Source organism: Callorhinchus milii, unplaced genomic scaffold, assembly GCF_018977255.1.
Source record: "Callorhinchus milii isolate IMCB2004 unplaced genomic scaffold, IMCB_Cmil_1.0 Scaffold9, whole genome shotgun sequence".
In the NCBI taxonomy this organism is placed as follows: Eukaryota; Metazoa; Chordata; class Chondrichthyes; order Chimaeriformes; family Callorhinchidae; genus Callorhinchus; species Callorhinchus milii.
In genome coordinates, this window is record NW_024704750.1 from 21,207,421 (window position 1) to 21,234,032 (window position 26,612).

The 26,612-nt window shown below is 49.6% G+C and overlaps 1 protein-coding gene and 1 non-coding gene across 2 annotated transcripts; both read left to right on the top strand.

Moving 5' to 3' along the window:
* Nucleotides 1–370: 370 nt before the first annotated feature.
* LOC103186814 (exportin-1-like) lies at nt 371–26,227 on the top strand. Its single transcript, XM_042338291.1, has 25 exons — nt 371–462; nt 5,487–5,612; nt 6,331–6,432; nt 6,862–6,934; nt 7,402–7,463; nt 8,052–8,096; nt 8,663–8,844; nt 9,617–9,665; nt 9,964–10,083; nt 10,768–10,896; nt 11,463–11,621; nt 12,376–12,570; nt 13,206–13,344; nt 14,271–14,452; nt 15,221–15,377; nt 16,021–16,184; nt 16,993–17,127; nt 18,085–18,268; nt 19,269–19,375; nt 20,009–20,203; nt 20,682–20,850; nt 21,561–21,695; nt 22,230–22,392; nt 23,035–23,131; nt 26,059–26,227. The coding sequence occupies exons 2-25, from the start codon at nt 5,493–5,495 to the stop codon at nt 26,203–26,205; spliced, it is 3,210 nt and encodes a 1,069-aa protein (XP_042194225.1). The 5' UTR covers nt 371–462; nt 5,487–5,492; the 3' UTR covers nt 26,206–26,227.
* trnat-ugu lies at nt 3,915–3,986 on the top strand. Its single transcript has one exon. It is a non-coding gene; the product is annotated as a tRNA-Thr (tRNA).
* Nucleotides 26,228–26,612: the final 385 nt, after the last annotated feature.

A 26,612-nucleotide genomic window follows, 5' to 3' on the forward strand; every position in this document is an offset into this window, starting at 1 on the left:
CACAGACAGACAGAGACCAACAGAAGAAGGAACAGACACACACCCCTCAGGAGAGGAGGGATTATACACACACACACACATACACACATATATATCTCTCTATATATATTTCTACAGTCGTTATCTCTGCAACTGTTGCCACGATTTTTTTTTGTGGTGTGTGTGTAACTGACATATATACCAAAGGGGTTTTTTTTTCTCTCTCTGTGTGTGTGTGTGTGTGTTTGTGCTAAACACAAACTGCACCCCCCAACCCCCCACCTTTTTTTTGACACAGTGGCTTGGTTCTGCAGTTGAGTTTTCCCTCCCTTCCTCCCTCCCTCCCTCCCTCCCTCTCTCTCTCTCCCCACACACCCCCTCACCCCCACCACAACTCCCCCCCCCTCCCATCTCCTAATTGTGGGATACATTTTGCAACGGAGTTTCCAGCCCCATCCGAGGAGGATTTTCTCACCTTATTCGGTAAGTGCCATCAGTTTACAGTGTTTAAGAGGCGTGGGTTTCAGGGCCTGTGTGTGTGTGTGTGTGTGTGTGTGAGGTTTGTGTGTGAGTGTTTGGCCTCTGCCCACCAGGGCAGTCAGTGGCTTCTTTTAATCCAGATTTTTTTTTGTGTAGAGATGGTTCGGGTTAATTCCTTCCAGTGGCTTCTTTTTTCATTTATATATATATATATATATATACACGACTATTGCCTTTTTTTTTTGGAAAAAAAATTAAAAAGCAAATCTTTTTTTTTGGAGATGGGATGAGTGGGATCTCTCTGATGGATTTGGAACACCAGTTCTTCCAACAAGACCTGTGTGTGTGTGTCTTAAATATTATCGGTGTAGGTGTTGCGAATATATATCTCTCTCTTCTGGGGGGGGGGGGGGAGAGTGGAAATTTGGGGCTGAATTACTTTGACCCGTTTCGTGTTTCTTTTTGATGATGATTTTTTTTTTGCTGCTCTGTTTAACAGTCATTTTTTCAGTTCTTTTCAGCCCAACTTTTTTTTTTTGGTGGCACTGCGAAACGCTCGGCTTTGTGTGCGTTGTGTTTTTTTTAAAAAACGCTTTATTCTACAGTAAATTCATTGCAATGTTGTGCTTTGTGTGGTTGCACCTTTTTTTTCCTGGAGGGAGGGGAGGGTGTCTTATTGTATTAAAAAAAACACACACTTTAGATGAGGGTAGTGTTTATGTGAGCATTTGTATGTGTATGTGTGTGTGGACATAGGTTACAGTGGCTTTTATACATAAAGTTCTTGGCAGTTGTAATAAATACCCCTTTTTTTTTGTGTGTTGTATGTGAAAAAAAACTTGTGCCAGTTTCAGGGAGTGTCGGCAAAAGTTGCCTCATTTGACACCGAAAAAAAAAAACAAACTGTGGACTCCGTTGAAAATCCTGAAGCGCAAGTATTTTTCTAACCTGAATTGCAATCATAACGTCTCTCTCGCTGTTCCCCCCCCACCTCCTGCCCTCACCCCCGGGGGCACCGGAATGGAGCGAAAAAGAAACCCCCGAAGCAGATTTTAGCGACGCTCCCTCAGGGCTATTGTGTAATGGTACAAACCACGTTTTGTTGCGAGGGAGAGCGACAACCACACTTGCTGCTTCTCCCCCGGAGCCCCGCCCCCCCCCCCCCCCGGGCCCATTGAGTAATTTGGCGGCGGCGGTCGCCGATTGGTCGCGGCCGCTGTCGATCACGCGGGTTCCGTCAGCGAGTTAGGTTGGCGGAGCGCCCCGCGTGTTCATTGATTTGAGAAAGGTGCCACTTGTTGGCGTTTCGCACACTTACTCACACTCAGCTCACACAGCTCACACTCACTCACACAGCTCACACTCACACAGCAGCTCACACTCACTCACACATACTCACACAGCTCACACTCACTCACACAGCTCACGCTCACACACACAGCTCACACTCACTCACACAGCTCACACTCACTCACACAGCTCACACTCACTCACACACAGAAGCTCACACACACACAGCAGCTCACACATACTTACACAGCAGCTCACACACACTCACACACAGCTCACAGCAGCTCACACTCACACACACACAGCAGCTCACACACACGGCAGCTCACACTCACTCACTCACACACAGCAGCTCACACTCTCACACAACAACTCACACACACACACAGCAGCTCACACTCACACACACAGCAGCTCACACTCACACACAGCAGCTCACACTCACACACAGCAGCTCACACTCACACACACAAAGCAGCTCACACACACACAGCAGCTCACACACACACACACACAGCAGCTCACACTCACTCACACATACAGCAGCTCACACACAGCAGCTCTCACACACACACAGCAGCTCTCACTCACACACAGCAGCTCACACTCACACACAGCAGCTCACACAGCAGCTCACACTCGCTCACACAGCAGCTCACACAGCAGCTCACACTCGCTCACATAGCAGCTCACACAGCAGCTCACACTCGCTCACACAGCAGCTCACACTCGCTCACACAGCAGCTCACACTCGCTCACACAGCAGCTCACACTCACAGCAGCTCACACTCACAGCAGCTCACACTCACTCCAGCTCACACTCACTCCAGCTCACACTCACTCACAGCAGCTCACTCACACACAGCAGCTCACACTCACACACACACTCACAGCAGCTCACACTCGCTCACACAGCAGCTCACACTCGCTCACACAGCAGCTCACACTCGCTCACACAGCAGCTCACACACACTTACAGAAACGCTTCTGTGTCTTTCCTTCCCTATTAAGTTAATGCAAACTTTAAGCCAAGTCAACACGCTCTCTCTTGTTTTGCACATACACAGGTTTATCTTTCCTTAATGTACTAATAATACTCCAGTCATTTGATCTAAGGTCTTACCAGGTCGTTGAGATGTCTCAAAACTTTTCACAGACTATACTGTAAAGTGGGTTGACGGTACATTTTGTGGGTGAAACACGGCAGCCAATTGCGCACAGCAGTAAACACTCGTGAATTGAAGTGACCAATTTATTTTTTATTTTAGAGGGATTATTATCCCCCCAGAGAGCCAATCGACTAACAACCAGGTTCCTACTTACTGCTAGGTAAACAGGCGGGTGGAATAAGAAAACTTGCTTAAGGTTTCACTCCGCCTGGGATTTTAACCCGAGTTCTTCTCGTTTGTGAAGTGGGTGCACTAACCGTTTCGCTACAGGATTCTGCTTTTTGCAATATTCTGAACTGAAGCTGCTCTGAGTTGAGAGAGGGGGGCATTTTTCAATTGATCTCCTTGTGCAAAAACTATATTTGGTTTTGACTTGGGAAGTTTTGTTTCTCTCTCTCCCTTGAATGCATTGACTCTGGTTGTAGGGGCTATACGAGCTCCTCCTGTAAGCCTGTTCACATGTGGGCAGTGAACAAGCAGAACGTTTCAGTAGTGGTTGGTATCATGTCTGGTCTCTTCCAGAGCTCATATAGACACAGACTCCAACCCTAACCCTAATTGCCAGAAGGGGTCACTGGGCAGCTACCAAGAATAGAAAGCTCAGGCTATGTTTTTAATTTCTCTTTCATTTCCCCAACCACCTTCTCGTCTCCCTCCCTAGCTAGCCAAACAGTGCTCTCAATGGCAAGCTATGGTTTTTTTAGCTGGTTAGACGCCAACAGTTTGCCCAACGCACACGCTGGGGTCCCCCAAACCAAGGCTCTTGCCAACTTGTCTTGATACTTTCTGGAATTAGGTACGCAGGATGTGTCCATTCCAACAATCTGTTTCTGGGATTTCCATGTGTAGGTGGGATGCGTGGAAATCTGTTTGGTTTGGATTCAAATGCAAGGATTATTATTATTATTATTCATAAGTGTAGTGATGGGTTTCCCTGCTGACCCCCTAAAAATTCCCTGCCCAGTAAATTTGCCATCTGTTTATTCACCAAAGTGGTGCCCTGTAGCTCAGTGGTTAGAGCACTCGCCTTGTAAGCGAGAGACTTGGGTTCGATTCCCGGCAGGTCAGGGCGAAACCTTGGGCAAGTTTCCTTACTCCACACAGAGCCTAATAATAATCCCTCGAAAAAAAACAATAATAAAATTGTTCACTTCAATCCACGACTGTTTGTGGGACGCTGCTGTGCGCAATTGGCTGCTGCGTTTCGCCCACAAATATACAGTCAATTCACTTTACAGTCTATTCTGTGAAGCGCTTTGAGACGTCTGAATGACGTTAAAAAGCGCTATACCAAATGCAAGTATTATTATTATTAGGTCCTAATCATAAATTATGAAATGGGGATGTAAAACGCCAGCGTGGACTGGTTCGGGCAGTCTCATCCAGCGCCTTGGGATGTCCTCCCGACGTGAAAGGCGCTGTTCAAATGTAATTTTGTTGTTGTTGGGCCGAATGGTCTGTTTCTGTGCTCTCTCTCTATTTGTGTCCACTCACTCACTGGCTTTTAAAACCAAGTAATAATAATAATCCTTGCATTTGATATAGCGCCTTATCATGTCTTCGAGACGTCTCAATGCACTTAATAATAATAATAATAATCCTTGCATTTGATATAGCGCTTTTCACGTCGGGAGGACGTCCCAAAGCACTTCACAGAATATACTGTAAAGTGAGTTGACTGTATATTTGTGGGCAAACGCGGCAGCCAATTGCGCACAGCAATGTCCCACAAACAGTCATAGATTGAAAATGACCAATTTAATTATTGTTTTTGTTTTTTGGAGGGATCACAGAATATACTGTAAAGTGCATTGACTGTATATTTTATGGGCAAAATTGAAAGTACACAAGTTGAGTCAGCAAGTGAGGGAGGGATTGACTGATAACAAGAAACTAAATTACATTTATATAGCACCCTTCAAGTCCCAAGGTGCTGGACAGTTGAGGGTTTGCACCAGAGCTGGGGGCGGGGGGTGTGTCAGAATCGAGAGGGGTAAGAGTGAAGGCATGGTCGGAAAGGGGAAGGAATTGGGACGGGCCTTGAAGGAGGAGGGGTAGGGTTCCAGTTGGTGGGGCCAGAAAAGCTGAAGGCCCGACTTCCGATGGTGTGGCGGGCGGGGACATGGAGCCGGCCAGTGCCCATTGAGCAGACAGGTTGGTTTGACGTTGGGTTGGGTTCCAGTGAGAGTGCTCTCGCTGAGCCAGACACGAAAAGGCGTTCACAAATACCAGTCCAGATCGGTAAGTTCGTCTCAGGTGAGACATTAAGCCGAGGTCCTGCCTGTACCTGTCCAGGTGAATGTTTAATTCCCATGGCACTATTTCGAAAAGGCAACTTCCTTGATGCCTTTCCTTTTTGTTCTAACCACTATAACCACTACACGACAGGACTCCACGAGTTGCTGGAACAGTGGGGGCTTTGTGACTCAAGACCCCTGTGCGAGTGTCACTGTTCTGCTCAGGGCTGCGGTGGGAGAAGAGAAAGGAATGAAATGATGCAAACAAGAAGATTACTTAACTAGATGGTTTCTGATTTTTTTTTAATATACATGTATATGTTGTCCACAGGACCTCATGCCAACAATTATGACTACAGATCACCCTGCTCGTCAGCTTCTGGACTTCACGCAGAAGCTCGACATCAACCTGCTGGACAATGTGGTCAACTGCTTGTATCACGGGGAAGGTTCCCAGGTGAGAGTGCGTTCTGCGGGACTTTTAGCAGAATTTTCTCCGCGGGGTTGACTCCTTTGCTTCCCGAACAAACACCTCGCTCTCTCCCTGGAGAGCACTACTCCCATTATATACCTCTGTGACCTACTAACCCCCTACCAATCTGTCTTCTCCCTCCGCTAAAGAAGGCTCCAACCTGCTCAACATCCCCCGCCTGCCACCCTCCCAACTATACCTTCCTTCCATGCCCTCCACCCCACCCCCCGATCCCAACCCCCAGCTCGGGTCCAAATGCCTAACTGTCCAGCACCTTGGAACGTCCTCCCAACATGGCTCCCGCACCCCCTCCATCCCCTTCCCCCAACACACGTGTCCCATGCACAGCGATAGACCTGGTTGGGTTTTTGGATGAGGGGGGATTGTGCGGAATAATAAAAATTGCAGCATGTGGGGGAGTGGGGGGGGTTTCTACCTTAACTCTCATTCCACACTCGTTCCTCCTTTGCGCCTACTGTGGGCTGCTTCTGGTGCTGCATCTATTGCTAAACCTCCAGGGAGGGGTGGGTGGGGAGAGGGCAGAGATAGTATCAGTTGGGGCCGTAACATTTAAGTTGCAAGCAAACTGCATAAATCGTCTAAAATCCGAGAGGAAACTCTCGAGATATTTCTTTTTTTTTCGGGAGGAAGGAATGTTGAAATGACCTTTGGTGTTGACGACTCTCCTCGTCTTTGTTCCCAGCAACGAATGGCACAGGAGATACTGACACATTTAAAGGAGCATCCAGATGCCTGGACCAGGGTCGACACGATCCTAGAATTCTCCCAGAATATGAACACAAAGGTAAGGCCTTCAGAGATGTGTGTGTGTGTGGTTGATGTGCGCGTGTGGTTGATGTTTGTGTGCGTGTGTAGGGGACGGGTGGGTGTTGGCAGGGTGGGTTTTGGGGGGTTGGGGCGGGGGTTATGTTTTTGAGGGGAATTGCGAGACACGTAACCTTTGATTTTCGTGCTCGCTCCTGTGTTTTGAGTTACTTTGGAGAGTAGCGCTTGTTTGTTTGTACGTAGGGAAATGTGGCAGCTGGTAATCACCCGAATGTCTGCTAGTTATTCGAGTGAGCAGCAGTTTTTTCTTGTACCTGTGAGAGCGAGAGGACAGGAGGGAGTTAAGAACAGCGGGAGTCTCGTGTGGAGTATAAACACTGGCACGGAGGGTTGGCTTGTTTCAGGGCTATGCAAAAATTTTTAATTTAAAAAAAACATCTCTTTGCAGTACTATGCTTTGCAGATCCTGGAAAATGTCATTAAAACACGATGGAAGATTCTTCCTCGGAATCAGTGTGATGGTGAGCGAACTGTGTGTGTGTCTCTCTTTGTGCCTTGTGTGTGTGTGTATGCCTCTTTGTGTGTGTTTGCGTGTGTGTATATCTGTCTCTGTGTGCGTATGTCTCTCTCTGTGTCTGTCTCTGTGTATCTGTCTGTCTCTGTGTGAGTGTCTGTGTGTGCGCAAGTCTGTCTGTGTATGTGTGTGTATGTCTCTATTTGCTCTCCTCCACCCTCCACCATCCCTACCCTCCACCCTTCTCTGATCCCAACCCACCCAATTTGGGTACAAACCCCTCATTGTCCAGGGCCCTGGGACATCGCCCCGACGTGAAGGGCATTATACAAATATAATTTGTTGTTGTTGGAGTGTGAGCAGCTCAGAGTGATGGGGAAGTGCAGGGCACGGAGGGATTTGCATGTGTGGATGAAAAGCCGGAACCAATTCCAGCATTTTTAATCGTTTCTCTTTAAACGTCTTGTTTTCCAGGAATAAAAAAGTATGTCGTTGGCCTAATTATTAAAACATCTTCAGAAAACATGACCTTGGAGGTAAAGTTGTCGTCCTCAGTGTTTTGTTTTTTTTAAAAAAAATCTCTTTTTTTGCATAAGAAGAGTTTCTGCTCCATTTTGTAATTGGTTCGAATGACCTTTTGGTTCGCGAAATCCCACTGAATGTGCTGTGTTTTGACGCAGATCAGCTGCTGCTTGTGGCTGTATAAATGCAGTAAAACTCTTAACAACTTGACCCAGGTTTAAGTTATCATTTAATTCATGCCGGCCGCATGTGTTTATAAATAAACTCGCTCCCATTTGACTGTTCAGCTGGACGTTAAAGGTGCCGCGGTGTGATTCGAAAAGAGGAGGGAGTCTCTCTCTCTCTCCTGGTGTCCTGGCGAACAACCTCCCTCCCCCCAAATAAAATGTGGTCACTCACTCCACGACTCTTTCTGGGACACTTCTTTGCGCAATTGGCCGCCACGTTTTGCCCACAACATACTTTACAGTATATCCTGTGAATCTCTAAAAGATTTTTTTCTTCTCTTTCCCTCCCCCTGATTTCCCCTCCCGCCCCCCTTCCCTGTTTCTCTCCCCCCCCCCCCCCCCCCCACATCGCCCCACTCTCCCTCTCTCTCCTAGAAAGATAAAGTTTACCTGGGCAAACTCAACATGATACTTGTACAGGTGAGTGTGTTTCTACCTAGCAAATGGCGGAGATCAAAGCATCTGTTTCCAGGGATCCGCAAACCTGTTGTAGCCAAAGGCACGGAAACGTGGACCACCTGCTGCGGGGGTGAGGGGTGGGGGGGCTGGGGGAAGCTAAAGGTTCCCGTCTCTCCTCTTGTTCCCTTTCCTCCTCTTCCCCCACTCTCCACCAACACTAGTCATCTCCAGCCACAATTACACTTCCTGTGAAGCGGTTTGAGACATCTCGATGTCACGATGAGGTGTTATATAGCCCATCGCAAGCAAACAACAGCAACAATAACCTGCATTCACACCGCCCCTCACGCAGGAGAGAGTCCCAGAGCGCTTGACAGTGGCGGAGCACGATACTGAGCCGCCGGGGGGTGGGGGCAGGAGGGGTGTGAGGGAGGTGACCGTAGACACGGTCGAAGAGGAAGGGGCAAGGTGGAGGGTTAGAGGAAAAGTTCCAGAGTTTTGGGACGCTTTGAGATGTCCTCCCGACGTGAATGGCCGCCGTGACAAATGTGAGGAATTGTTGATGTTGTTCTTGTTTCAAACCGCAGATCCTCAAGCACGAGTGGCCTAAAAACTGGCCGACGTTTATAAGCGACATCGTGGGAGCGAGCCGGACCAGCGAGTCTCTGTGTCAGAACAACATGGTGATCCTCAAGCTGCTGAGTGAGGAGGTGTTTGACTTCTCCAGTGGGCAGATGACCCAGGTCAAAGCCAAGCATTTGAAGGACAGGTGGGTGTGTGACGTGAGGGGTCAGGTCACTCGCTCTCAGTCAACTCAACTCGATTTCAAAATCCTCTCCCTCGTTTTCAAATCCCTTCATGCCCTGGCACCTCCCTCCCTCTCTGATCTACTTACCGCCCTTTCCCCCCCCCCCCCATTCCACCACCCGCTGCCTCCCCTTGACTGGCTCCTGCCTCCTGTTTGTCCCTCGTGCCCTCTACTCCACCATCGGTGGCCGTGCTTTCAGCCACTACCCCCGAACCTCTGGAGCTCTCTCCCTCAATCCCTCTGCCTCGCCCCCTCCCTCCCTCCCCATCTTCAAATCCCACCTAAAGACCTTTCTTTTTGGTCGTGTTTGCGGTCACCTTCCCCCTCCCTCCCTCTCCCCTTGGCTCAGGGTTAGACTCCGCCACTGGCAAGCGCTCTGGGACATTACCCCGTGTGAATGGCCCTACATTAAATGCGAGTTATTCTTCTTGTTGGACAGGTTATCTAGGCACATCCCACTCAGCTCCTGTTAACTTTGCACAAAGCCCTAACAGGTAGGGTGGTCCTCGCTGTACAAACAGCGGGAAAGCTTGCCAGGCGGCGATATCAGTGGCAGGTGGGAGGCGGGGAATTCTCAGTTGGGTTTGGAGACTCCTAAGCACGGCGATGGGTTTCCGAATGTGTCCAGACACCCACCCGGCTGACCGAAATTCAAAAATATTTTGAATACTCGTGGAGTTATTACGATGAGTTTCTTTTTAACTTTAATTTTTTTTTCTTTCCCCTCCGCCAGCATGTGCAACGAGTTTTCCCAGATATTCCAGCTGTGTCAGTTTGTCATGGTGAGTAAATATTAGCCGTTATCGCATACATCATTGTTCCCGGTTGTGTTTAACGGACGTCAGCCTGGCTCAGTTGGTATCCTGCTCGCGACCGAGTCCGAAAGTTGTGGCCTCAAGCCTCCAGGTTGGGTGGGCTTTGAGCTCACAGTGCAGGCTGAGGCTTCAGTGCAGCGCTGTGGAGGGGGGAATAGGAAGGGGGGAAGGGGTGGGCGGGTGTCTGCGTTAATGGTCGGAGGTGCTGTCATTGGGTGAGATGTTAAATCGAGCTCCCCGGGGGGCTGTGATTTGCTATCGACAGGAAAACTCTCAGAATGCTCCTCTGGTCCACGCCACATTGGAGACGCTGCTGCGGTTCCTCAACTGGATACCTTTGGGTTACATCTTCGAGACCAAACTCATCACCAGCTTAGTGTACAAGGTACCCACGCTTCCTGCACCAGAGCCGATCTCCCATCAGTCATAATGTGTGTGTGTGCGCAGGTCCAGCATATTGGGACATCCTCCCGATGTCGAAGGCGCTATGCAAATGTGATTTGCTGTTGTTTGTTTTCATTTAAATTTGTTGCTGTGGTGAGAGCGATTTTTTTTTTTTCCTTTCCCCCCCCCCCCGCCCACACACACACACACTGCGATGTGTTAAGGATCTCTTGTACTACTTAATCTCTTTGTAATAGGGAGAAATAAGCAAATAAACAAAACGTGTTGGGTCTCCTGCAATTTGTAGCTTAGTGGTTAGTGCACTCGCCTCACAAGTGATGGGATTCGGGTTTTGATTCCCTCCAGGGCGAAATCTTAGGCAAGTTTCCTGATTCCACACGCCTCTGTTTATGTAGCAATAAGTAGGAACCGGTTGTTAGTGGATTGGTGGATCACTTTCCGGGGGTAATAATCCCTCCAAATAAAGTCACCAACCCAGGACTGTTGGTGGGACGCTGCTGTGCACAATTGGCTGCCATGTTTCGCCCACAAAATATGCAGTCAATCCATTTGACAGTGAAGCGCTTTGAGTCGTCTCAACTGCATGTTAAACCGCTGTATCAAGCGTAGGGATTATTATTATTAAACCCTGTGTTTTTCCCTGTCTTCCCCTCTCCGGCCACAGTTCCTGAACGTGCCGATGTTCCGGAACGTGACGCTTAAGTGCCTGACGGAGATCGCAGGCGTCAGCGTCAGCCAGTACGACGAGCAATTTGTCAGCTTATTCACCTTGACCCTCGGTCAGCTCAAACAGGTAAAGCCTGCGGGTGTTTGTGTGTCGGGGTGGGTGTTAAGGTGGTGTGTCCAGAGGAGTCGAGTTATGAGAAGCAAGATGTTTCTTGTTGCACCGAGGGACAGATTTAATGATGATAATCCTTGCATTGGATTATAGTGCCTGATCACGTTTATTTTAAACGCTGCCGTGTTTTGCCCGAACTTCCTACGTACTATATCCCATAATGTTTTATTTCCTAAAAGAAGACTTTCAAATCCGTGTTTGAAGGAACATTTCCTGCATCAACCGTCTCCCTAGGGAGTCTGTTCCACAGGTTCACTCTTCGCTCACTGAAATAGTGTTTCCATAGATTTGTTCTGAATTTATCCATCGCTTTCCAGGGGGTAATAATCCCTTGAAAAAAAAAAAAAATTTGATCACTCAATCTATGAATGTTTGTGGGACAACTGACTGTCATGTTTATACTACAAAATACAGTCAATCCACTTTACAGTGTATTCTGTGAGGCGCTTTGAGACATCTCAATGACTTGGTAAATCAAATGCAAGGATTATTATTATTCTAACCCTGGTTCTCACCCTCAGATGCTCCCGGCCAATACCAACATCCGCTTGGCCTACGCCAACGGGAAGGATGACGAGCAGAACTTCATCCAGAACCTGAGCCTGTTCCTCTGCACCTTCCTGAAGGAGCATGGAGCACTGGTGGAGAGGACGCTGGAGCTCAGGGAGGGACTGCTGGATGTGAGTAGATCACCTCGGAGACCACCTTTGGATGCTGCGCAAGGATCGCAACATGGCAACTTAACTATAGTAACTTTTTTTTCCCCCCCACCCCGTTGACTTAACTTGTCACTGCCATTTAACCCGAGGTGGTCCAACCGGTGGCCCGCGGGCCGCATCCGGCCCTGGGGAATGATTCCCATCCGGCCTGCGAACCGTTCCTAACTTCATTGTCCGAGCAAATACAGGCGACGTGCACGCAGGGCCCCAGCCAATCAGGAGACGGTCACTCGGGGCTCAGGCTCTGGACAGTTGAGGGTTTGCACTGAGCTGGCGGGGTGGTGGTGGAGGGTAGAGGGCTGGGAGTGTGGCCAAAAGCGTGGTCAAAGAGGAAGATCTTGAGGTGGCAAGGGAGGGCGTGAGCTGGAGGGATTTGAGGATGGAGCTACAGCGGGAGAGGCTGAAGTCAGTCAGGCGACTGCCCACGGTGGGGTGGGCAGGTTAGAGGACATGGAGCAGAGCATGCCAGTGTTCGAGAGCGGACAGGTTGATAGCGAGGAGCAAGGTTGTGGAGGGCTTTAAAAGGGAAGGCGAGTAGATTAAGATTTTAATCTCTGGGTTGATGGGGAGCCCGTGGAACCGGGCGAGGATGGGGGTGTGATAGGGTCACAGGCTGGTGATCAAATGAGAATTTGTGGAGGGGAGACTTGCTCGGGAGGGGAGGGAGGGGATGTGCAGCCCGGATGATACAGTACTTTGTTTGTGCTGCTGTTAGGGGCTGAACTACATGATCCTCATCTCGGAGGTGGAGGAGATCGAGATCTTTAAGATCTGCCTGGAATACTGGAACCATCTGGCGGAGGAGCTTTACCGGGAGAACCCCTTCTCCATCAGTGCCTCCCCGGCGTTGGGAAACCCCCACAGTGACGTGCCGCCACGGAGACAGATCTACCTACCCGTCCTCTCCAAGGTACATGCCGGGTCCAACATACATTTAAAGACATTAGAATGTCTAAGGCGTCTTAAAGAAAAGATGATATTTCTTCTAGATAATAGGGTCGCTGAAAAGTAAGACTTGTCGGTCACCCTGTGTTATCTGTACCTCATCTCCAATTACCCTCCCTTGCTCCAACTTTCTTAATACCTTGACCTAGCAAATATCTTTATCTCGGACGTGAAAATATGAATGGGGAGCCTTTTGGGGAGAGAGTTCCAGATTTCCACTAACCTTTTTGTATGGGAAAAACTGCCTCCTAATTTCACCCCTAAATGTCCCAGCTCTAATTTTAAGATGATGCCCCTCATTGTTCTGGATCCCCCCACCAGAGGAAATAGTTTCTCTGTAGCTACCACTTGAGGCAGTGAGCCCAACAATCTCACTATCCTCAGCGTGAAGTCGTTCCTCCTGAGTTTGCTTTTATTCTCCCACGTTACTATCTTAACTCGTGCCCCCTGGTCAGAGCGATCATATGACTTTCCTCAAAATTATAAATGGATTAAATAACGCTAAAGATGATGAGCGTAGAATTTACTCGTTCCATTGCTTTTCTCCTCTTTCTCTGCCTCTCCCCCCCCACACACACACTCACTCACTCACTCACTCAGGTGAGACTGATAATGATCAGCCGGATGGCCAAACCAGAGGAGGTGCTGGTGGTGGAGAACGAACAAGGGGAGGTGGTTCGAGAGTTTATGAAGGACACAGACTCCATCAATTTGTATAAAACCATGAGAGAAACGCTGGGTGAGTGCGAATCCTGCAACAACAAGAAATATTTCCACTTACATTTGGTGCCCACAAAATATCCAGTCAACTCACGTTGCGATTTATCCCGTGAAGCGCTATGAGGCGTCTTGCTAACACGATAAGGCGCTGTATCAAATGCAACTATTATTATTATTATTAAGTAAATTGGCCATGTTCACGCTGGAAAAGATAAAATTGAGAGGCGACATGATTGCTGTCTTTACGATTCTAAAGGGGCAAAACAATCCAGATCATGACGGGCTGCTTCAACTTGTCCCGAATAGCAAAACCAGAGGACGCGGCCTGCGATCGAAGGGGGAGAAATTCAGAACGAACCTACGCAAACACTATTTCAGAGAGCGAATAGTGAACCTGTGAAACAGGCTCCCTAGGGAGACGGTTGAAGCAGCAAGTGTTGACTCTTTCAGTTACAGAATAGATAGTTTTCTTTTAGGCAATAACATTATGGGATATGGTACGTAGGTAGTTCGGGACATGTATGCATGTGACCGCGAGGAAGGCGGAAGATGAACTAGATGGACCTTGGTTTTTTTTTATTTAGCTTTTCTTATGTTCTTAAGTGACAGCTCTCTGGGGGTGGGGGGGGGAAACAGTCTGACGCTTTAAGATAATAATAATTCTTGCATTTGATTGAAATCCTTTCATTTGATTCAACCCACGACTGTTTGTGGGAATCTGCTGTGCGCAATTGGCTGCCGTGTTTCGCCCACAAAATACAGTCAATTCACTTTACAGGATATTCTGTGAAGCGCTTTGAGACGTCTCAATGACATGATAAGGCACCATATCGAATGCGAGGATTATTACTATTTTTGTGTGACTGTCTCTGTGACTGTGCGGGTGCGTGTGTGTATATGGTGCATGGTTGGTGTGCGTGTGTGTGACCTGCGATCTCCTCTCAGTGTACCTCACCCACCTGGACTACGCTGACACGGAGTGTATAATGACCGAGAAGCTGCACAACCAGGTGAACGGCACCGAATGGTCCTGGAAAAACCTCAACACCTTGTGCTGGGCCATCGGCTCCATCAGCGGAGCCATGCACGAGGAGGATGAGAAACGATTCCTCGTCACAGTTATCAAGGTGCGTGAGACACCTCCCCCCCGCCTTGTCTCCCCCCTCGTCCAGCGCCTTGAGACGTCCTCATGACGTGAACAACTCTTAGCTAAATCCAATTTGTTGTTGTTGAGGCGGAGGTGGAGGGTTTGCAAAGGCACCAGAGTTAAACTTCCTAAAAGATTGCGCCCTTCGCCAACCCAGCAAAGGAAAGAGTGTCCTGGGTGCCGATTTATCCAATGGATGTTACAGATCCTGTGGGTCCATTTTGTTCAAGGGAGACGGGGGTGAGGTGGTGGTGGGGGCGGTGAGGTGATGAGAGAATATGGGGGCGAGGGTGTAAGGGGGAGTGAGTGGAACTAATTGGATAACTCTTTCAAGGAGCCGCCACAGGCACAATAACATCAACTTGCATGTCTATAGCGCCCCCTAGGGTCCGGGAACGCTTGACAATGGCTGAGCACGGCGTTGGGGAGGGGGAGGTGACCGTAGGCTCGGTTGAATAGGAGGCCATCAGGCACTGCCTGAAGATGGGGAAGGAAGTGGACCAAGGCGGAGGGATGGAGGAAGAGCGTTCTAGGGTGGGGGGGAGGTGGGGGAGTGTCTGTGTGGCGGGGGGGGTGTCCGCGGGTGGGGGGTGCTGGTGTGTCAAGTGCGTTTCGGGGAGGGTGTTTGCATGCGCGAGCGTGTGCTGGGGAGGGGGTTGCGCGCGTGTGGTGGTGGGGAGGTTTGAGGTTGTGAAGGGAAGGTTGTGAAGCTGATCTGACCGTGTTGTATGCGTGTATTATGCACTAGGATCTGCTGGGTCTGTGTGAGCAGAAGCGAGGGAAGGACAACAAGGCCATCATCGCCTCCAACATCATGTACGTGGTGGGGCAGTACCCTCGCTTCCTCCGCGCTCACTGGAAGTTCCTCAAGACTGTGGTCAACAAGCTGTTTGAGTTTATGCATGGTAAGTGGGCCGGAGGGGCCGGAGAGGCGGTGAAGGTGGGTTTCCCCCAGCAATCCCCTCCACTCGCAGACACCCGCAAACACACACCCACCACAGGTAATATATAATAATCCTCGCATTTGATGTAACGCCTTATCACGTCTTTGTGACGTCTTAAAGCGCTTACACCCCAATGTAGTCTTTACAATATATCTACTTTATAGTTTATACAATATATACTTTGCGATCTATCCCGTGAAGCGCTTTAAGACGTCTCAGCGACGTGACAAGGCGCTAGATCAAATTGCACGGATTGTTATTAACCAAAGCACAAATGATCACAACTCAATCTCTGGCCACGTGGCGGCAATGTAGAGCTACTCTGCAGTCGGAGAGCAGGGAATGGGGTTAGAGTAGAGAGCTCCAGTGGGGGAGCGAGCCCCAGCACAGACACGATGGGGGGTGGGGGGGAGAGAGAGAGAGAGCAGGGAATGGGGTTAAGAGTAGAGAGCTCCAGTGGGGGAGCGAGCCCCAGCACAGACACGATGTGGGGGTGGGGGGGGGAGAGAGAGAGAGAGGAGGGAATGGGGTTAGAGTAGAGAGCTCCAGTGATCGAGCTCCGAGATGCATCCTGTGCTGAAAACATCTCCCATTTCTCCCACAGAAACCCACGATGGAGTGCAAGACATGGCGTGTGACACGTTCATCAAAATAGCGCAGAAATGCCGACGTCACTTTGTTCAGGTGCAGGTGGGCGAAGTGATGCCGTTCATCGACGAGATTCTCACCAACATCAACACCATCATCTGTGACCTGCAGCCTCACCAGGTAGGTGTACGGGGGAGAGTGGGGGGTGGGGGAGGTCGGGTGAGCGATCAGGCCTAGGGAGGCTCCACACTGTAACCAGCCTGACTTGTGACAGTCCGGGTGCTGGACGCTCAGTCGCTAAAATTTGGTCACTCAATCCATGACTGTTTGTGGGACACTGCTGCTGGGTGCAATCGGCTACCGCATTTCAGCCACAAGATACTCGAGCGGGGGAGTGAGCCTCAGCACAAACATGATGGGGGGAGGGAGAGAGAGAGAGCGCAGGGAATGGGGTTAGAGTAGAGAGCTCCAGTGGGGGAGCGAGCACCGGCACAGACACGATGGGAAGAGAGTGAGAGAGCAGGGAATGGGGTTAAGAGTAGAGAGCTCCAGTGGGGGAGCGAGCCCCAGCACAGACACGATGGGGAGAGAGAGAGAGCAGGGAATGGAGTTAGAGTAGAGAGCTCCAGTGGGGGAGCGAGCCCCAGCACAGACACGATGGGGAGAGAGTGAGAGAGCAGGGAATGGGGTTAGAGTAGAGAGCTCCAGTGGGGGAGCGAGCACCAGCACAGACACGATGGGGGGAGAGAGAGAGAGCAGGGAATGGGGTTAGAGTAGAGAGCTCCAGTGGGGGAGCGAGCACCGGCACAGATACGATGGGGAGAGAGAGAAAGCAGGGAATGGGGTTAGAGGAGAGAGCTCCAGTGGGGGAGCGAGCCCCAGCACAGACACGATGGGGGGGTGGGGGGTGTGAGGGTGAGCATTCTCCTGAGTTTTGGGTTTTGCAGTCCTGTTTAACAGGAAGCCTCGTCCCTTCTGCTTGTTTCAGGTTCACACGTTCTATGAAGCCGTGGGCTACATGATCGGGGCACAGACAGACCAGACTGTACAGGAACACCTGATAGAGAAGTACATGCTGCTTCCCAACCAGGTGTGGGACAGCATCATTCAGCAAGCCACCAAGGTGAGCCAGCGCCCCTACCCTGATCCACACAGGATATTACAGTAAAACTTGCACAAATCTGATCTGTATAAGTCGTATAGCTCAGTGTTTGGGGCACCTGCCTCACTCCACACGCCTCTGTTTGCCTCGCAGTAAGTAGGAACCTGGTTGTTGGTGGATCACTTTTCCAGGGGTAGTAATTTGGTCACTCAATCCACGAGTATTTGTGGGACGCTGCTGTGTGCTATTGGCTGCTGTTTCCACCCAGGTCCCTTTGAATTTCCTATTAGTTATGAATTCCAGGGCACGGCTGATGGCAGCACAGCCCAGCCTGGCTCATCGGCAGGACCTGGAAGGGCAGACCAGTGACTGGGGGCAGGGAATCCTCCCACTCAGCTCCTGTTAGCCCTGCCATGCCAAAGCCCTCACGGGTAGGGTGGTCCTCGCGGGAAAGCTTGTCAGACAGTATGTAATTTGTGCTTTGCATAAATCATGTTAAACCTATGGTCCCAACTGATCAGACTTGTGTGAGGTATACCGTATAAATGCTCCGAGACGTTACCCTCGGTGGACGGAGGGCGCAATATAAGTGCAAGTTGTTGTTTTGAATGGCTGCTTGTTCATCAGCCTGGGCGGGGGGGGGGGGCGGTCTTCAGACGTGAAAGACGTTATCCATATAGAAGTCATTTTGCTCTTGTAAATGAAGACCTTGCCCTTCGACTGCAGTCACCACCTCCCGGCTCGGCGTCGCGCTCCACCACAGTCGAGCGCTCTGGGACGCTACCCTGAGTGAGGGGGCCGCTGTATAAATAGATACACGTTGTTGTTGTTGCACCAGCGCTCAAGGTAAACGTCAGCTCCTTATTGCCTGGCGTGGGGGGAAAACGGGAGCCGAGGTTTGCGTTTTTCCACTGAAGTGGACATTTCCGTCTGTTGTTATTTTTATTTTATTGCTTCTGATTCCCTCTCGAAATGCAGAACGTTGACATATTGAAGGACGCGGAGACGGTGAAGCAGCTGGGCAGCATCCTGAAAACCAACGTGCGGGCGTGCAAGGCCGTGGGGCACCCGTTCGTCATCCAGCTGGGCCGCATCTACCTCGACATGCTCAACGTGTACAAGTGTCTGAGTGAAAACATCTCCGCAGCCATCCAGGCCAATGGTAAATATAATCACCCTCTCTCTCCCTCTCTCTCGCGTGTGCTCTCACTCTCTCTCTCTCTCTCTCTCTCTCTCTCTCTTTCTGTCTCGCGGTGGGTTCAAGCCCCACGTTGTGACTTCCGGCTAGCTCACCAGCCCGGCTCACAGTCAGTTGAACCCGCGCCCAAGTTTGTGGCTTTGAGCCACACTTCGGGATTTGAACTCATTCCAGTGCGGCGCTGGGGGAAGGGGTTGCATTGTCGGAGGTGCCATCCTTTGGTTGAAGATTTAAACCGAGGGTCCCGTCTGTGCCTGTTCAGGTGGAGTTTAAAGATCTGTAGTCCTGCTGGAAAAGAGCAGGGTGTTACTCTCAGCGTCCTGCCCGACAACCCTCCAGAGAAATCAGTTACGGCTGTTTGTTTGCGGAGAATTGTGCGCAAATTGGTTGCTACGTTTACCTTAAGAATGTAGTGACTGCGCTTCACAGAGATTACTTGTGAGGCTTTGACCATTATCGATACAGTATTGAGGATTATTGTTGTGTAACAATGGTTACTGAAGTGGAGGCAAAAAACTGCTCTTAATCTGTGTTGGTTTTCCGTGCTTCACGGAGTCCTGTATCTCAGTGGTTAGAGCACTCAGCTCCCGAGCGAGAGGACCTGGGTTCAATTCCCGGGCAGGGCGAAACGTTGGTCAAGTTTCCCTACTTCACACGGCTCTGTTTACCTACTAGGAAGTAGGAACCAGGTTGTTAGTCGATTTGGCGGATCGTTTTTCTGAGGGTAATAATTCCGTAATAATAATAATAGTAATAATAATTTGGTCACTCAATCCACGACTGTGTGTGTGTGTGTGTGGACGCTGCTGTGCGCAATTGGCTGCCACGTTTCACCCACAAAATACACAGTCAGTTCGCTCTATGGTATATTCTGCGAAGCTCATTGAGGCGTTTTGAAGATGTGATAAGGCGCTGTATCAAGTGCAAGGATCACTATTGTTACTATTGCTATTTATCCATTTAGGTGAAGTGGTCACCAAACAACCGCTGATCAAAAGCATGCGGACTGTGAAGCGAGAGACCCTGAAGCTGATCTCCGGGTGGGTGAGCCGCTCGTCGGACCCTCAGCTGGTGAGTTACCGACCCTGAACCCCGAGATACAATCACCGAGATTTATTTATTTTGAATCGCGCAGTCTTAAGCTGACGCACCAGTGCAGCGCTGGGGAGTGTCGCATTGTTAGAAGCGCCATCCTTCATGATGACGTTAAACCCGTCTGCCTGCTCAGGTGGATGTTAAAGATCCCGTGTGTGCTATTCAAAAAGAGAAGGGAGTGTTTCTCTCTCTCTCCCCCCCGGTGTCCTGGCCAACGATCTTCCGAATAAAATTGGTTGCTCACCCCGTAGCTGTTTGCGGGACATTTCTGTGAGCGATTGTCTGCCGCGCTTTACCCCACACACAAAACGACAGTCACTGCGCTTTGTAGTGTATCCTGGGAAGCGTTTCGAGACATCTCTTTGACGTAGTAAGAACAGCAAATATAAATTACGTTTGTATGGCAAGTATTGCTACAGTAACTTCAGGTCGGGGTGACATCCAAAGGTGATAAGGCGCTACATCAAATGCAAGGATTATTATCTTTATCTTCTTTATTATCTATCATCATTATTATCAATATCATTTTCTCTCGGGTGGAATTTAACAGTTACTCAAACTTGATGCGTTGTGTGGGTTATGATCCTTCCTTCCCCCCCTCCCCCGCAGGTGGCCGAGAACTTTGTTCCGCCGCTGCTGGACGCGGTGCTGATCGACTACCAGAGGAACGTGCCAGCAGCCCGCGAGCCCGAGGTGCTGAGCACCATGGCCACCATCGTCAACCGGCTCGAGAACCACATCACGGCTGAGGTGCCCCAGATCTTTGACGCCGTGTTCGAGTGCACCCTGGACATGATCAACAAGGTGACTATCAGCCTGAAAACACCAGCGTTTTACATAGGATCATAGGGGGAGGCCATTGAACCCCTCAAGCCTGTTCAGCCTTTCTATTAGGTCATTGTGGAGTCCTGCAGTGTATTGGTTAGAGCACTCGCCTCTCAAGCGAGGGTTTAATTCCCGGGCAGGGCAAAACCTTAGGCAAGTTTCCTTATTCCACACGCCTCTGTTTACCGAGCAGTAAGTGGGAACCCGGTTGCTCGTCGATTGATGGATCGTTTTCCTGGGGGTAATAAAACCTTCCAAAAACATAATAATAATTGGGTTTACTCAGTCAACGAGTTTGGCACGCTGCTATGCGCAATTGGCTGTCCTGTTTCGCCCACAAAAATATGCAGTGACCACTTTACAATATTTTCTGTGAAGCACTTTGAGACGTATCAATGACTTGACAAGGCGCTACATCAACTGCAAGGATTATTATTATTATTATTGTTCCCCTCAGGACTTTGAAGAGTTTCCCGAACACAGGACTAACTTCTTTCTACTTCTTCAAGCAGTCAATATGTACTGCTTCCCTGCCTTCCTGAACATCCCTCCAGCCCAATTCAAATTGGTCCTCGACTCCATTATTTGGGCTTTCAAACACACCATGAGGAACGTAGCTGACACGGGTAAGACATTCCCTAAACCTTTTGGAAGTCTTTCCCCTTTCTTTTCATTGGGTGGAGGGGAGGGGTTCCAGCCCTCTTCATCCGGTAAAGTCCTGTAGCTCAATGGATAGAGCACTCGCCTCGCAAGCGAGAGGACCCGGGTTCGATTCCCAGGCGGGGGAAAATGTTGGGAAAACATTACTCCACAGGCCTCTGTTTATCTAGCAGTAAGTAGGAATCCGGTTGTTAGTCAATTGGCGGATCAATCGCTTTTCCGGGGGTAATAATCCCTCCAAAAAAAAAAAATCATTTGGTCGCTCCAATCCATGACTGTCTGTGGAATACTGCTGTGCGCAATTGGCTGCCTTGTTTTGCTCACAAAATATCCAGTCAATTCACTTTGCAATGTATTCTGTGAAGCCCTTTGAGAAGTCTCAAAGTTGTGATAAGGCGCTATATCAAATGCGAGGATTATTATAATTAATATTCTCCTCTGTTTGGGCTCTCTATTCATGTTATTTTAGAGATCCCTCTCTTGTCCTTGTCCTCTATCAGGCTGGTCTTTTGTTATTCTTTCTCTTGCTCATAATTTGGGAGCTGATCCCGAGATGTAGTACATTTTTCAGTGCTTATGGTGGCAGAGGGGATCCCATTACAAAGAACTTAACCTCTCTTCTTTCTCTCCTCTCTCTCTCTCTCTCTCTGACCGCTGGCTGACTTTGCTGTTGCAGGGCTGTCTGTGTTGTACATCTTGCTGCAGAACGTTGCTCAGGAGGCTGGAGCTGCCCAGAGCTTTTACCAGACCTACTTCTGTGACATCCTCCAGCACATTTTCTCGGTGGTGACGGACACCTCTCACACGGCAGGTAAGCAGAGAGCTCTCCTGCTTAGTGTCCTGTGTGGAGTGTGTACAAGGACCTTCACACACCACCCGAGAGCCTGGCTTGAGTCAGAAGCTTGTGGGTTCCAGCACCACGTTAGGACTTAGAATCACATCGTCTTAAGGTGAAGGGGAGCCCTGCATCGTCAGAGGCGCTGTCCTTCAGATGACACGTTAAACGATGTTAAAGATCCCGTGGTACTATTCGAAAAGAGTTGTTCTCTCCCAACGTCCTGGCCAACAGTCCCCCAAATAAAAACTGGTCGCTCACTCCGAGGCTGGGTGCAAATTCGCTGCCACGTTCATTCACAAAATGCAGTCGAGTCACATTATAAGGAACATCAGCTGGAGGCGAGACGTGGGGTAGGATACAGAAATGGCGCCATTAGGCGATGGAAGAGGTTGAAAATTTGGCGTGGGGGAGGGACGGGGGAATGTGTGCCTGTTTTTTTGGGTGGGGTGGTGGGTGGGTGGGGGGGAATAACTTTTTTAACCCTTTCTCCTCTTCCCCCGCTTCCAGGCCTGACGATGCATGCCACTATCTTGGCGTACATGTTCAGCTTGGTGGAGGATGGGAAGATCACGCTCTCGCTCAGCCCCTCCACTCCCACCGTCAACAACCAGCTGTTTGTCCAGGAATTTGTGGCCAACCTTCTGAAGACGGCTTTCCCTCACCTACAGGAGTGAGTACTGGTTTCTGGTGGGGGAGGAGGAGCCGGGGGAGCTCCTGTTAACCCTGTAGCCAAAACCCTAAAGGGTAGAGTGGTCCTCGCTGGACAAGCTGCGGGAAAGCTGGCCAGACAGTGATATCAATGGCAATCGGTGTGGTTTTAACTGGTTAGACTCCAGCAGTTACCCCAACGCACAGTCTGGGGTCCCCCCCGAGCCTTGGCTCTCGCCAACCTGCGCCTGATACTCTCCGAAATTAGGGAACCAGGGAGAGAGAGAGAGAGAGTGCACATTCCATTTCACAATCTGTCTCTGGGATTTCCCCACGTGTAGGTGGGATTCTCAGCTTGCTTTGGAGACTCTTAAGCGCAGTGATGGGTTTCCGTATTTTTTATATAAAAAAAAGTCACCCCCCCCCACCCTCAACACCTTTAAACCCTCCCGACATGTGAAGAGCAGCAGCAACAACTTGGATTTATAGAGCGCCCTCCACGCCAGACGGCGTCTCGGAGCGCTTCACTGTAACGGATTCCGGGACTGAGCCGGGGGTGGGGGGGGGCAGCTGCTGTAATGAGCAGCTTCGCTGGGTGACACAGTGGCTTCGGTTTCCCCCCTGGTTTGATGTTCAGCACCTTCACTGTCGCTTTCCTCCTCAGCGCACAGATAAAGATCTTTGTGACCGGACTGTTCAGTCTGAACCAAGACATTGCCTCGTTCAAGGAACACCTACGGGACTTCCTGGTACAGATAAAGGTATGGATCACAATAACACAACTTACACTCATAATAGCGCCCCTCACACAGGAGCGCTTGACAGTGGTAAGGAGAATCCCGGGTGGGGGGGGTGTAACTAGACATGGTTGAAGAGGAAGATCTTCAGGCGCGACCTGAAGATGAGGAAGGAAGGAGCGAGGCGGAGGGATAGAGGAAGAGTGTTCAGGGGCGTAGTGGCTGAAAGCACGGCCACCATTGGAGGGCACGAGGGACTTGCAGAAGGCCGGGGGAGCCGGGGGGTTGTGAGTCGGAGGGGAGGGGGTAAGCAGGTCAGAGAGGGAGGGAGGTGCCAGGGCACGAAGGGATTTGAAAATGAGGGTGAGGCTCTTTGGCTTGTGGGGTTAACGGGAGTTGAGTGGGAGATTCCCTGCCCCACCAGGAGGGTTTACTTCCATAACAACATTCGCTTTCATCTCCAATCAGTGATGTTCAGTGAAGGGCATTTTCTCGGGGCGGTTACTTTAGAGGAATGGAGCTGCGTGATTGTAAGTTGCCGTTGCTGGTGCTCTGAGCCGACAGGAAAGCTCTCACACTTCCGCAGCCAAGTCCCTGATGTGAATGCACGAAACTATGTTTAATCCGTCTCCAAAGTAGGGAACGGCTGGAACGTCCCCGAGCCAAGCCATCTGCAGACACACAGAAACCAGTCAGTCCCGTTAGGTCAGAAACAAATGCAATACAATTGACCTGATACTCCACTGCGCCTTTCACATCCCCATGGAGGGAGGGATCTGGGAATGCAGTTCCACAGAGCGGGTGCCAAGTGCTTGAAAACGCTTATAACTTCTATTAAAAAAAAGGCGAGATTCCTTTATATAAGATCTATAAAGCCTACGAGATTTCCTTCCAGCCTTGGCCAGGGAGACCATTTACTCAACAACATTCAAGACACAACGCTGGTGTTAATGTGGGTGGTCAGGTTAGAGGCTAATCTCTGCCTGGGACAATTCAAGACATATTTTGAAGGGGAGGGGGAAATTATGTAATTAAAATGCTCTGATCTTTTCTTCCCCCCCCACTTGTTAATCCATAAATTCCACTGCCTATACTTTTGAAACTAGCAAAAAAATGGATTCACAGCAAGCAAACTTTATGACAAACCCTAATGGGGTGGGGGAAGAAGTGGTTGTTGAAGCTTAAATCCTGCAGTTTGAGAACTGGAGATAATCACATCACCACTCCTAATAAAATAACTTTCCAAGATAGTTTGTCCATTTTTAAATGCTTCCTCTGAGAGTTGGTAACAGTTTGAGCCAGTCTCAAAATCAGAGAGGGGGCGATAATAGCAATACTAATCCTTGCATTTGATGTAACGCTTATCACGTCTTCGAGACGTCTCAAAGCGCTTCACAGAATACACTGTAAAATGAATTGACTGTATATTTTGTGGGTGAAATTGCGCACAGCAGGGTCCTACACACAGTCATGACCAAATTTTTTTTGTTGAAGGGATTATCCGCGGAAAGTGGTTCACCAATCGACTAACAACCGGGTTCCTACTTTATGCTAGGTAAACAGAGGCGTGTGGAGTAAGGAAACTTCCCTAAGGTTTCTCCCCAACTGGGAATCGGACCTGGGTCGGTAACAGATCGAAGAGTCCAGTATTTTATCAAGCAATCAATAAAACCAGTCAATGAGCTGAGCACGTTAGTCTAACCTCAAACTGAGATCATAGATACTGTCAAATCCATATTACCCGATTCCACTGGGAAGAAGTGTTGACCCTCTGCAACTACTCCCGACTTTTCCAAAGTTCTTTTTTTCTTTCGTCTAAATATTATATGTTTTTAACTTGGCCTTCCTCCCCTATCCCCCTGCCTTGGTCTGATTCACAAGCCTTCCTGGTTTTGCTCTTATCGTGCTCAAGGAGTAGTTACTCAGACCTCAAGACAGGAGGACATCAAGAACCCAAAGAACAGAACCAAGGAATGCAATGTTATCAGAGACTGATTGATCTGAACTGAGTCAAGCCAATATATCTTTACCTTCTGCTAACAACCCTTCCAGAGGCCCTAAGCTAGGCATTTGAGATTGTGTTTCGCCCACAGGATATACAGTCAATTCACTTTACAGTATATTCTGTGAAGCACTTTGAGACATTTAGAAGACATGACAAGGCGCTGTATCAAATGCAAGGATTATTATTATGCTTTACAGGATCAGTTGGTCATACTGTGAAGGATTACCCACGTGGGTTATATTCTAAAAGTATATAAAGATGAATTAAAAAGCCCTCAAAACATTAAGCATCGCAAATATGAGCCTACAGATCCTCTTGCTTGTGAGGCGACCACTCTAACACAACTCTGGGACGCCATCATTTGCGATGCGTTGCTCACCTTAACTCTTCACTTGCAACCTTTGGCTGAAATGTGCTTTTACACAACCACTGAATCAAATCCAATTCTTGGTTCAAACTCTACAGTGGCTCCATGTGACCAGGGATTGAATTGTGATCGTTCTGCTTTGGTTAATAGTAATCCTTGCATTTGCTAAATAATAATAATAATCCTTGCATTTGATACAGCGCCTTATCACGTCTTCGAGACGTTTCAAAGTGCTTCACAGGATACGCAGTAAAGTGGAGTGACTGTATATAACATCCACTTGAACTGGCAGACATTACCTCGATTAACTTCTCAACCGAAAACTCGGGCATCTCCCGACAATCTCCCCCCCCCCCCCCCCATTGGAGCTGCATTGGAGCGTCGGGTTGGACCAAGTCTTGACATGGGTTTGTGGGGACACGGCTGAGTGCAAATTGCCTGCCGCGTTGATGCCACAAAGCACTTTACAGCGCATCCTTTGAAGCGCTTTGAGACGCGTGACTGACGTGAAAGTTGCTGCGTGGAATGTAAGGATTATTAACTGTTTTTTTTAATTAAAAAACAAACTCCCCGTTTCAGGAATTCGGGGGCGAGGACACTTCAGACCTGTTCCTGGAGGAGCGGGAAGCTGCCCTGCGACAAGCCCAGGAAGAGAAGCGGAAAATTCAGATGACGGTCCCGGGAATCCTGAACCCGCACGAAATAGCGGAGGAGATGTGCGACTGAATGCAACACGGTGTGGACGAACGGGGGGGGGGGGCGTTGGGGGAGGTGGGAAGAGGAAGGGGTTAGCGAGAAGACGGGAGCCAGAATGGGAGAACGAAGAAATAAAGGTTGCCCTGGTGAGGGTCGCTGTAAACTGAACGATTGCATTTCCCCCCTCCCCTCTCCTCCTCCCCCCCCCCCCCCCCCACTCCCAGAGGAAAGACAGGCAGTGATTTGGGAACGATTGAGAACCGAGACATTGTTGGTTGGCAGCCTTACTCCCTCTGTCACTGGCTCTACGCACACTGGGGTGTCAGGGAGGGTGGGAAAGAGGGAGAGAGAGGAGGGTGGAAAAGGAAGGAGAAGGAGGGTGGGAGAGACAGGAGGGTGGAGGATAGAGAGAGACAGGAGGGTGGAGGATAGAGAGA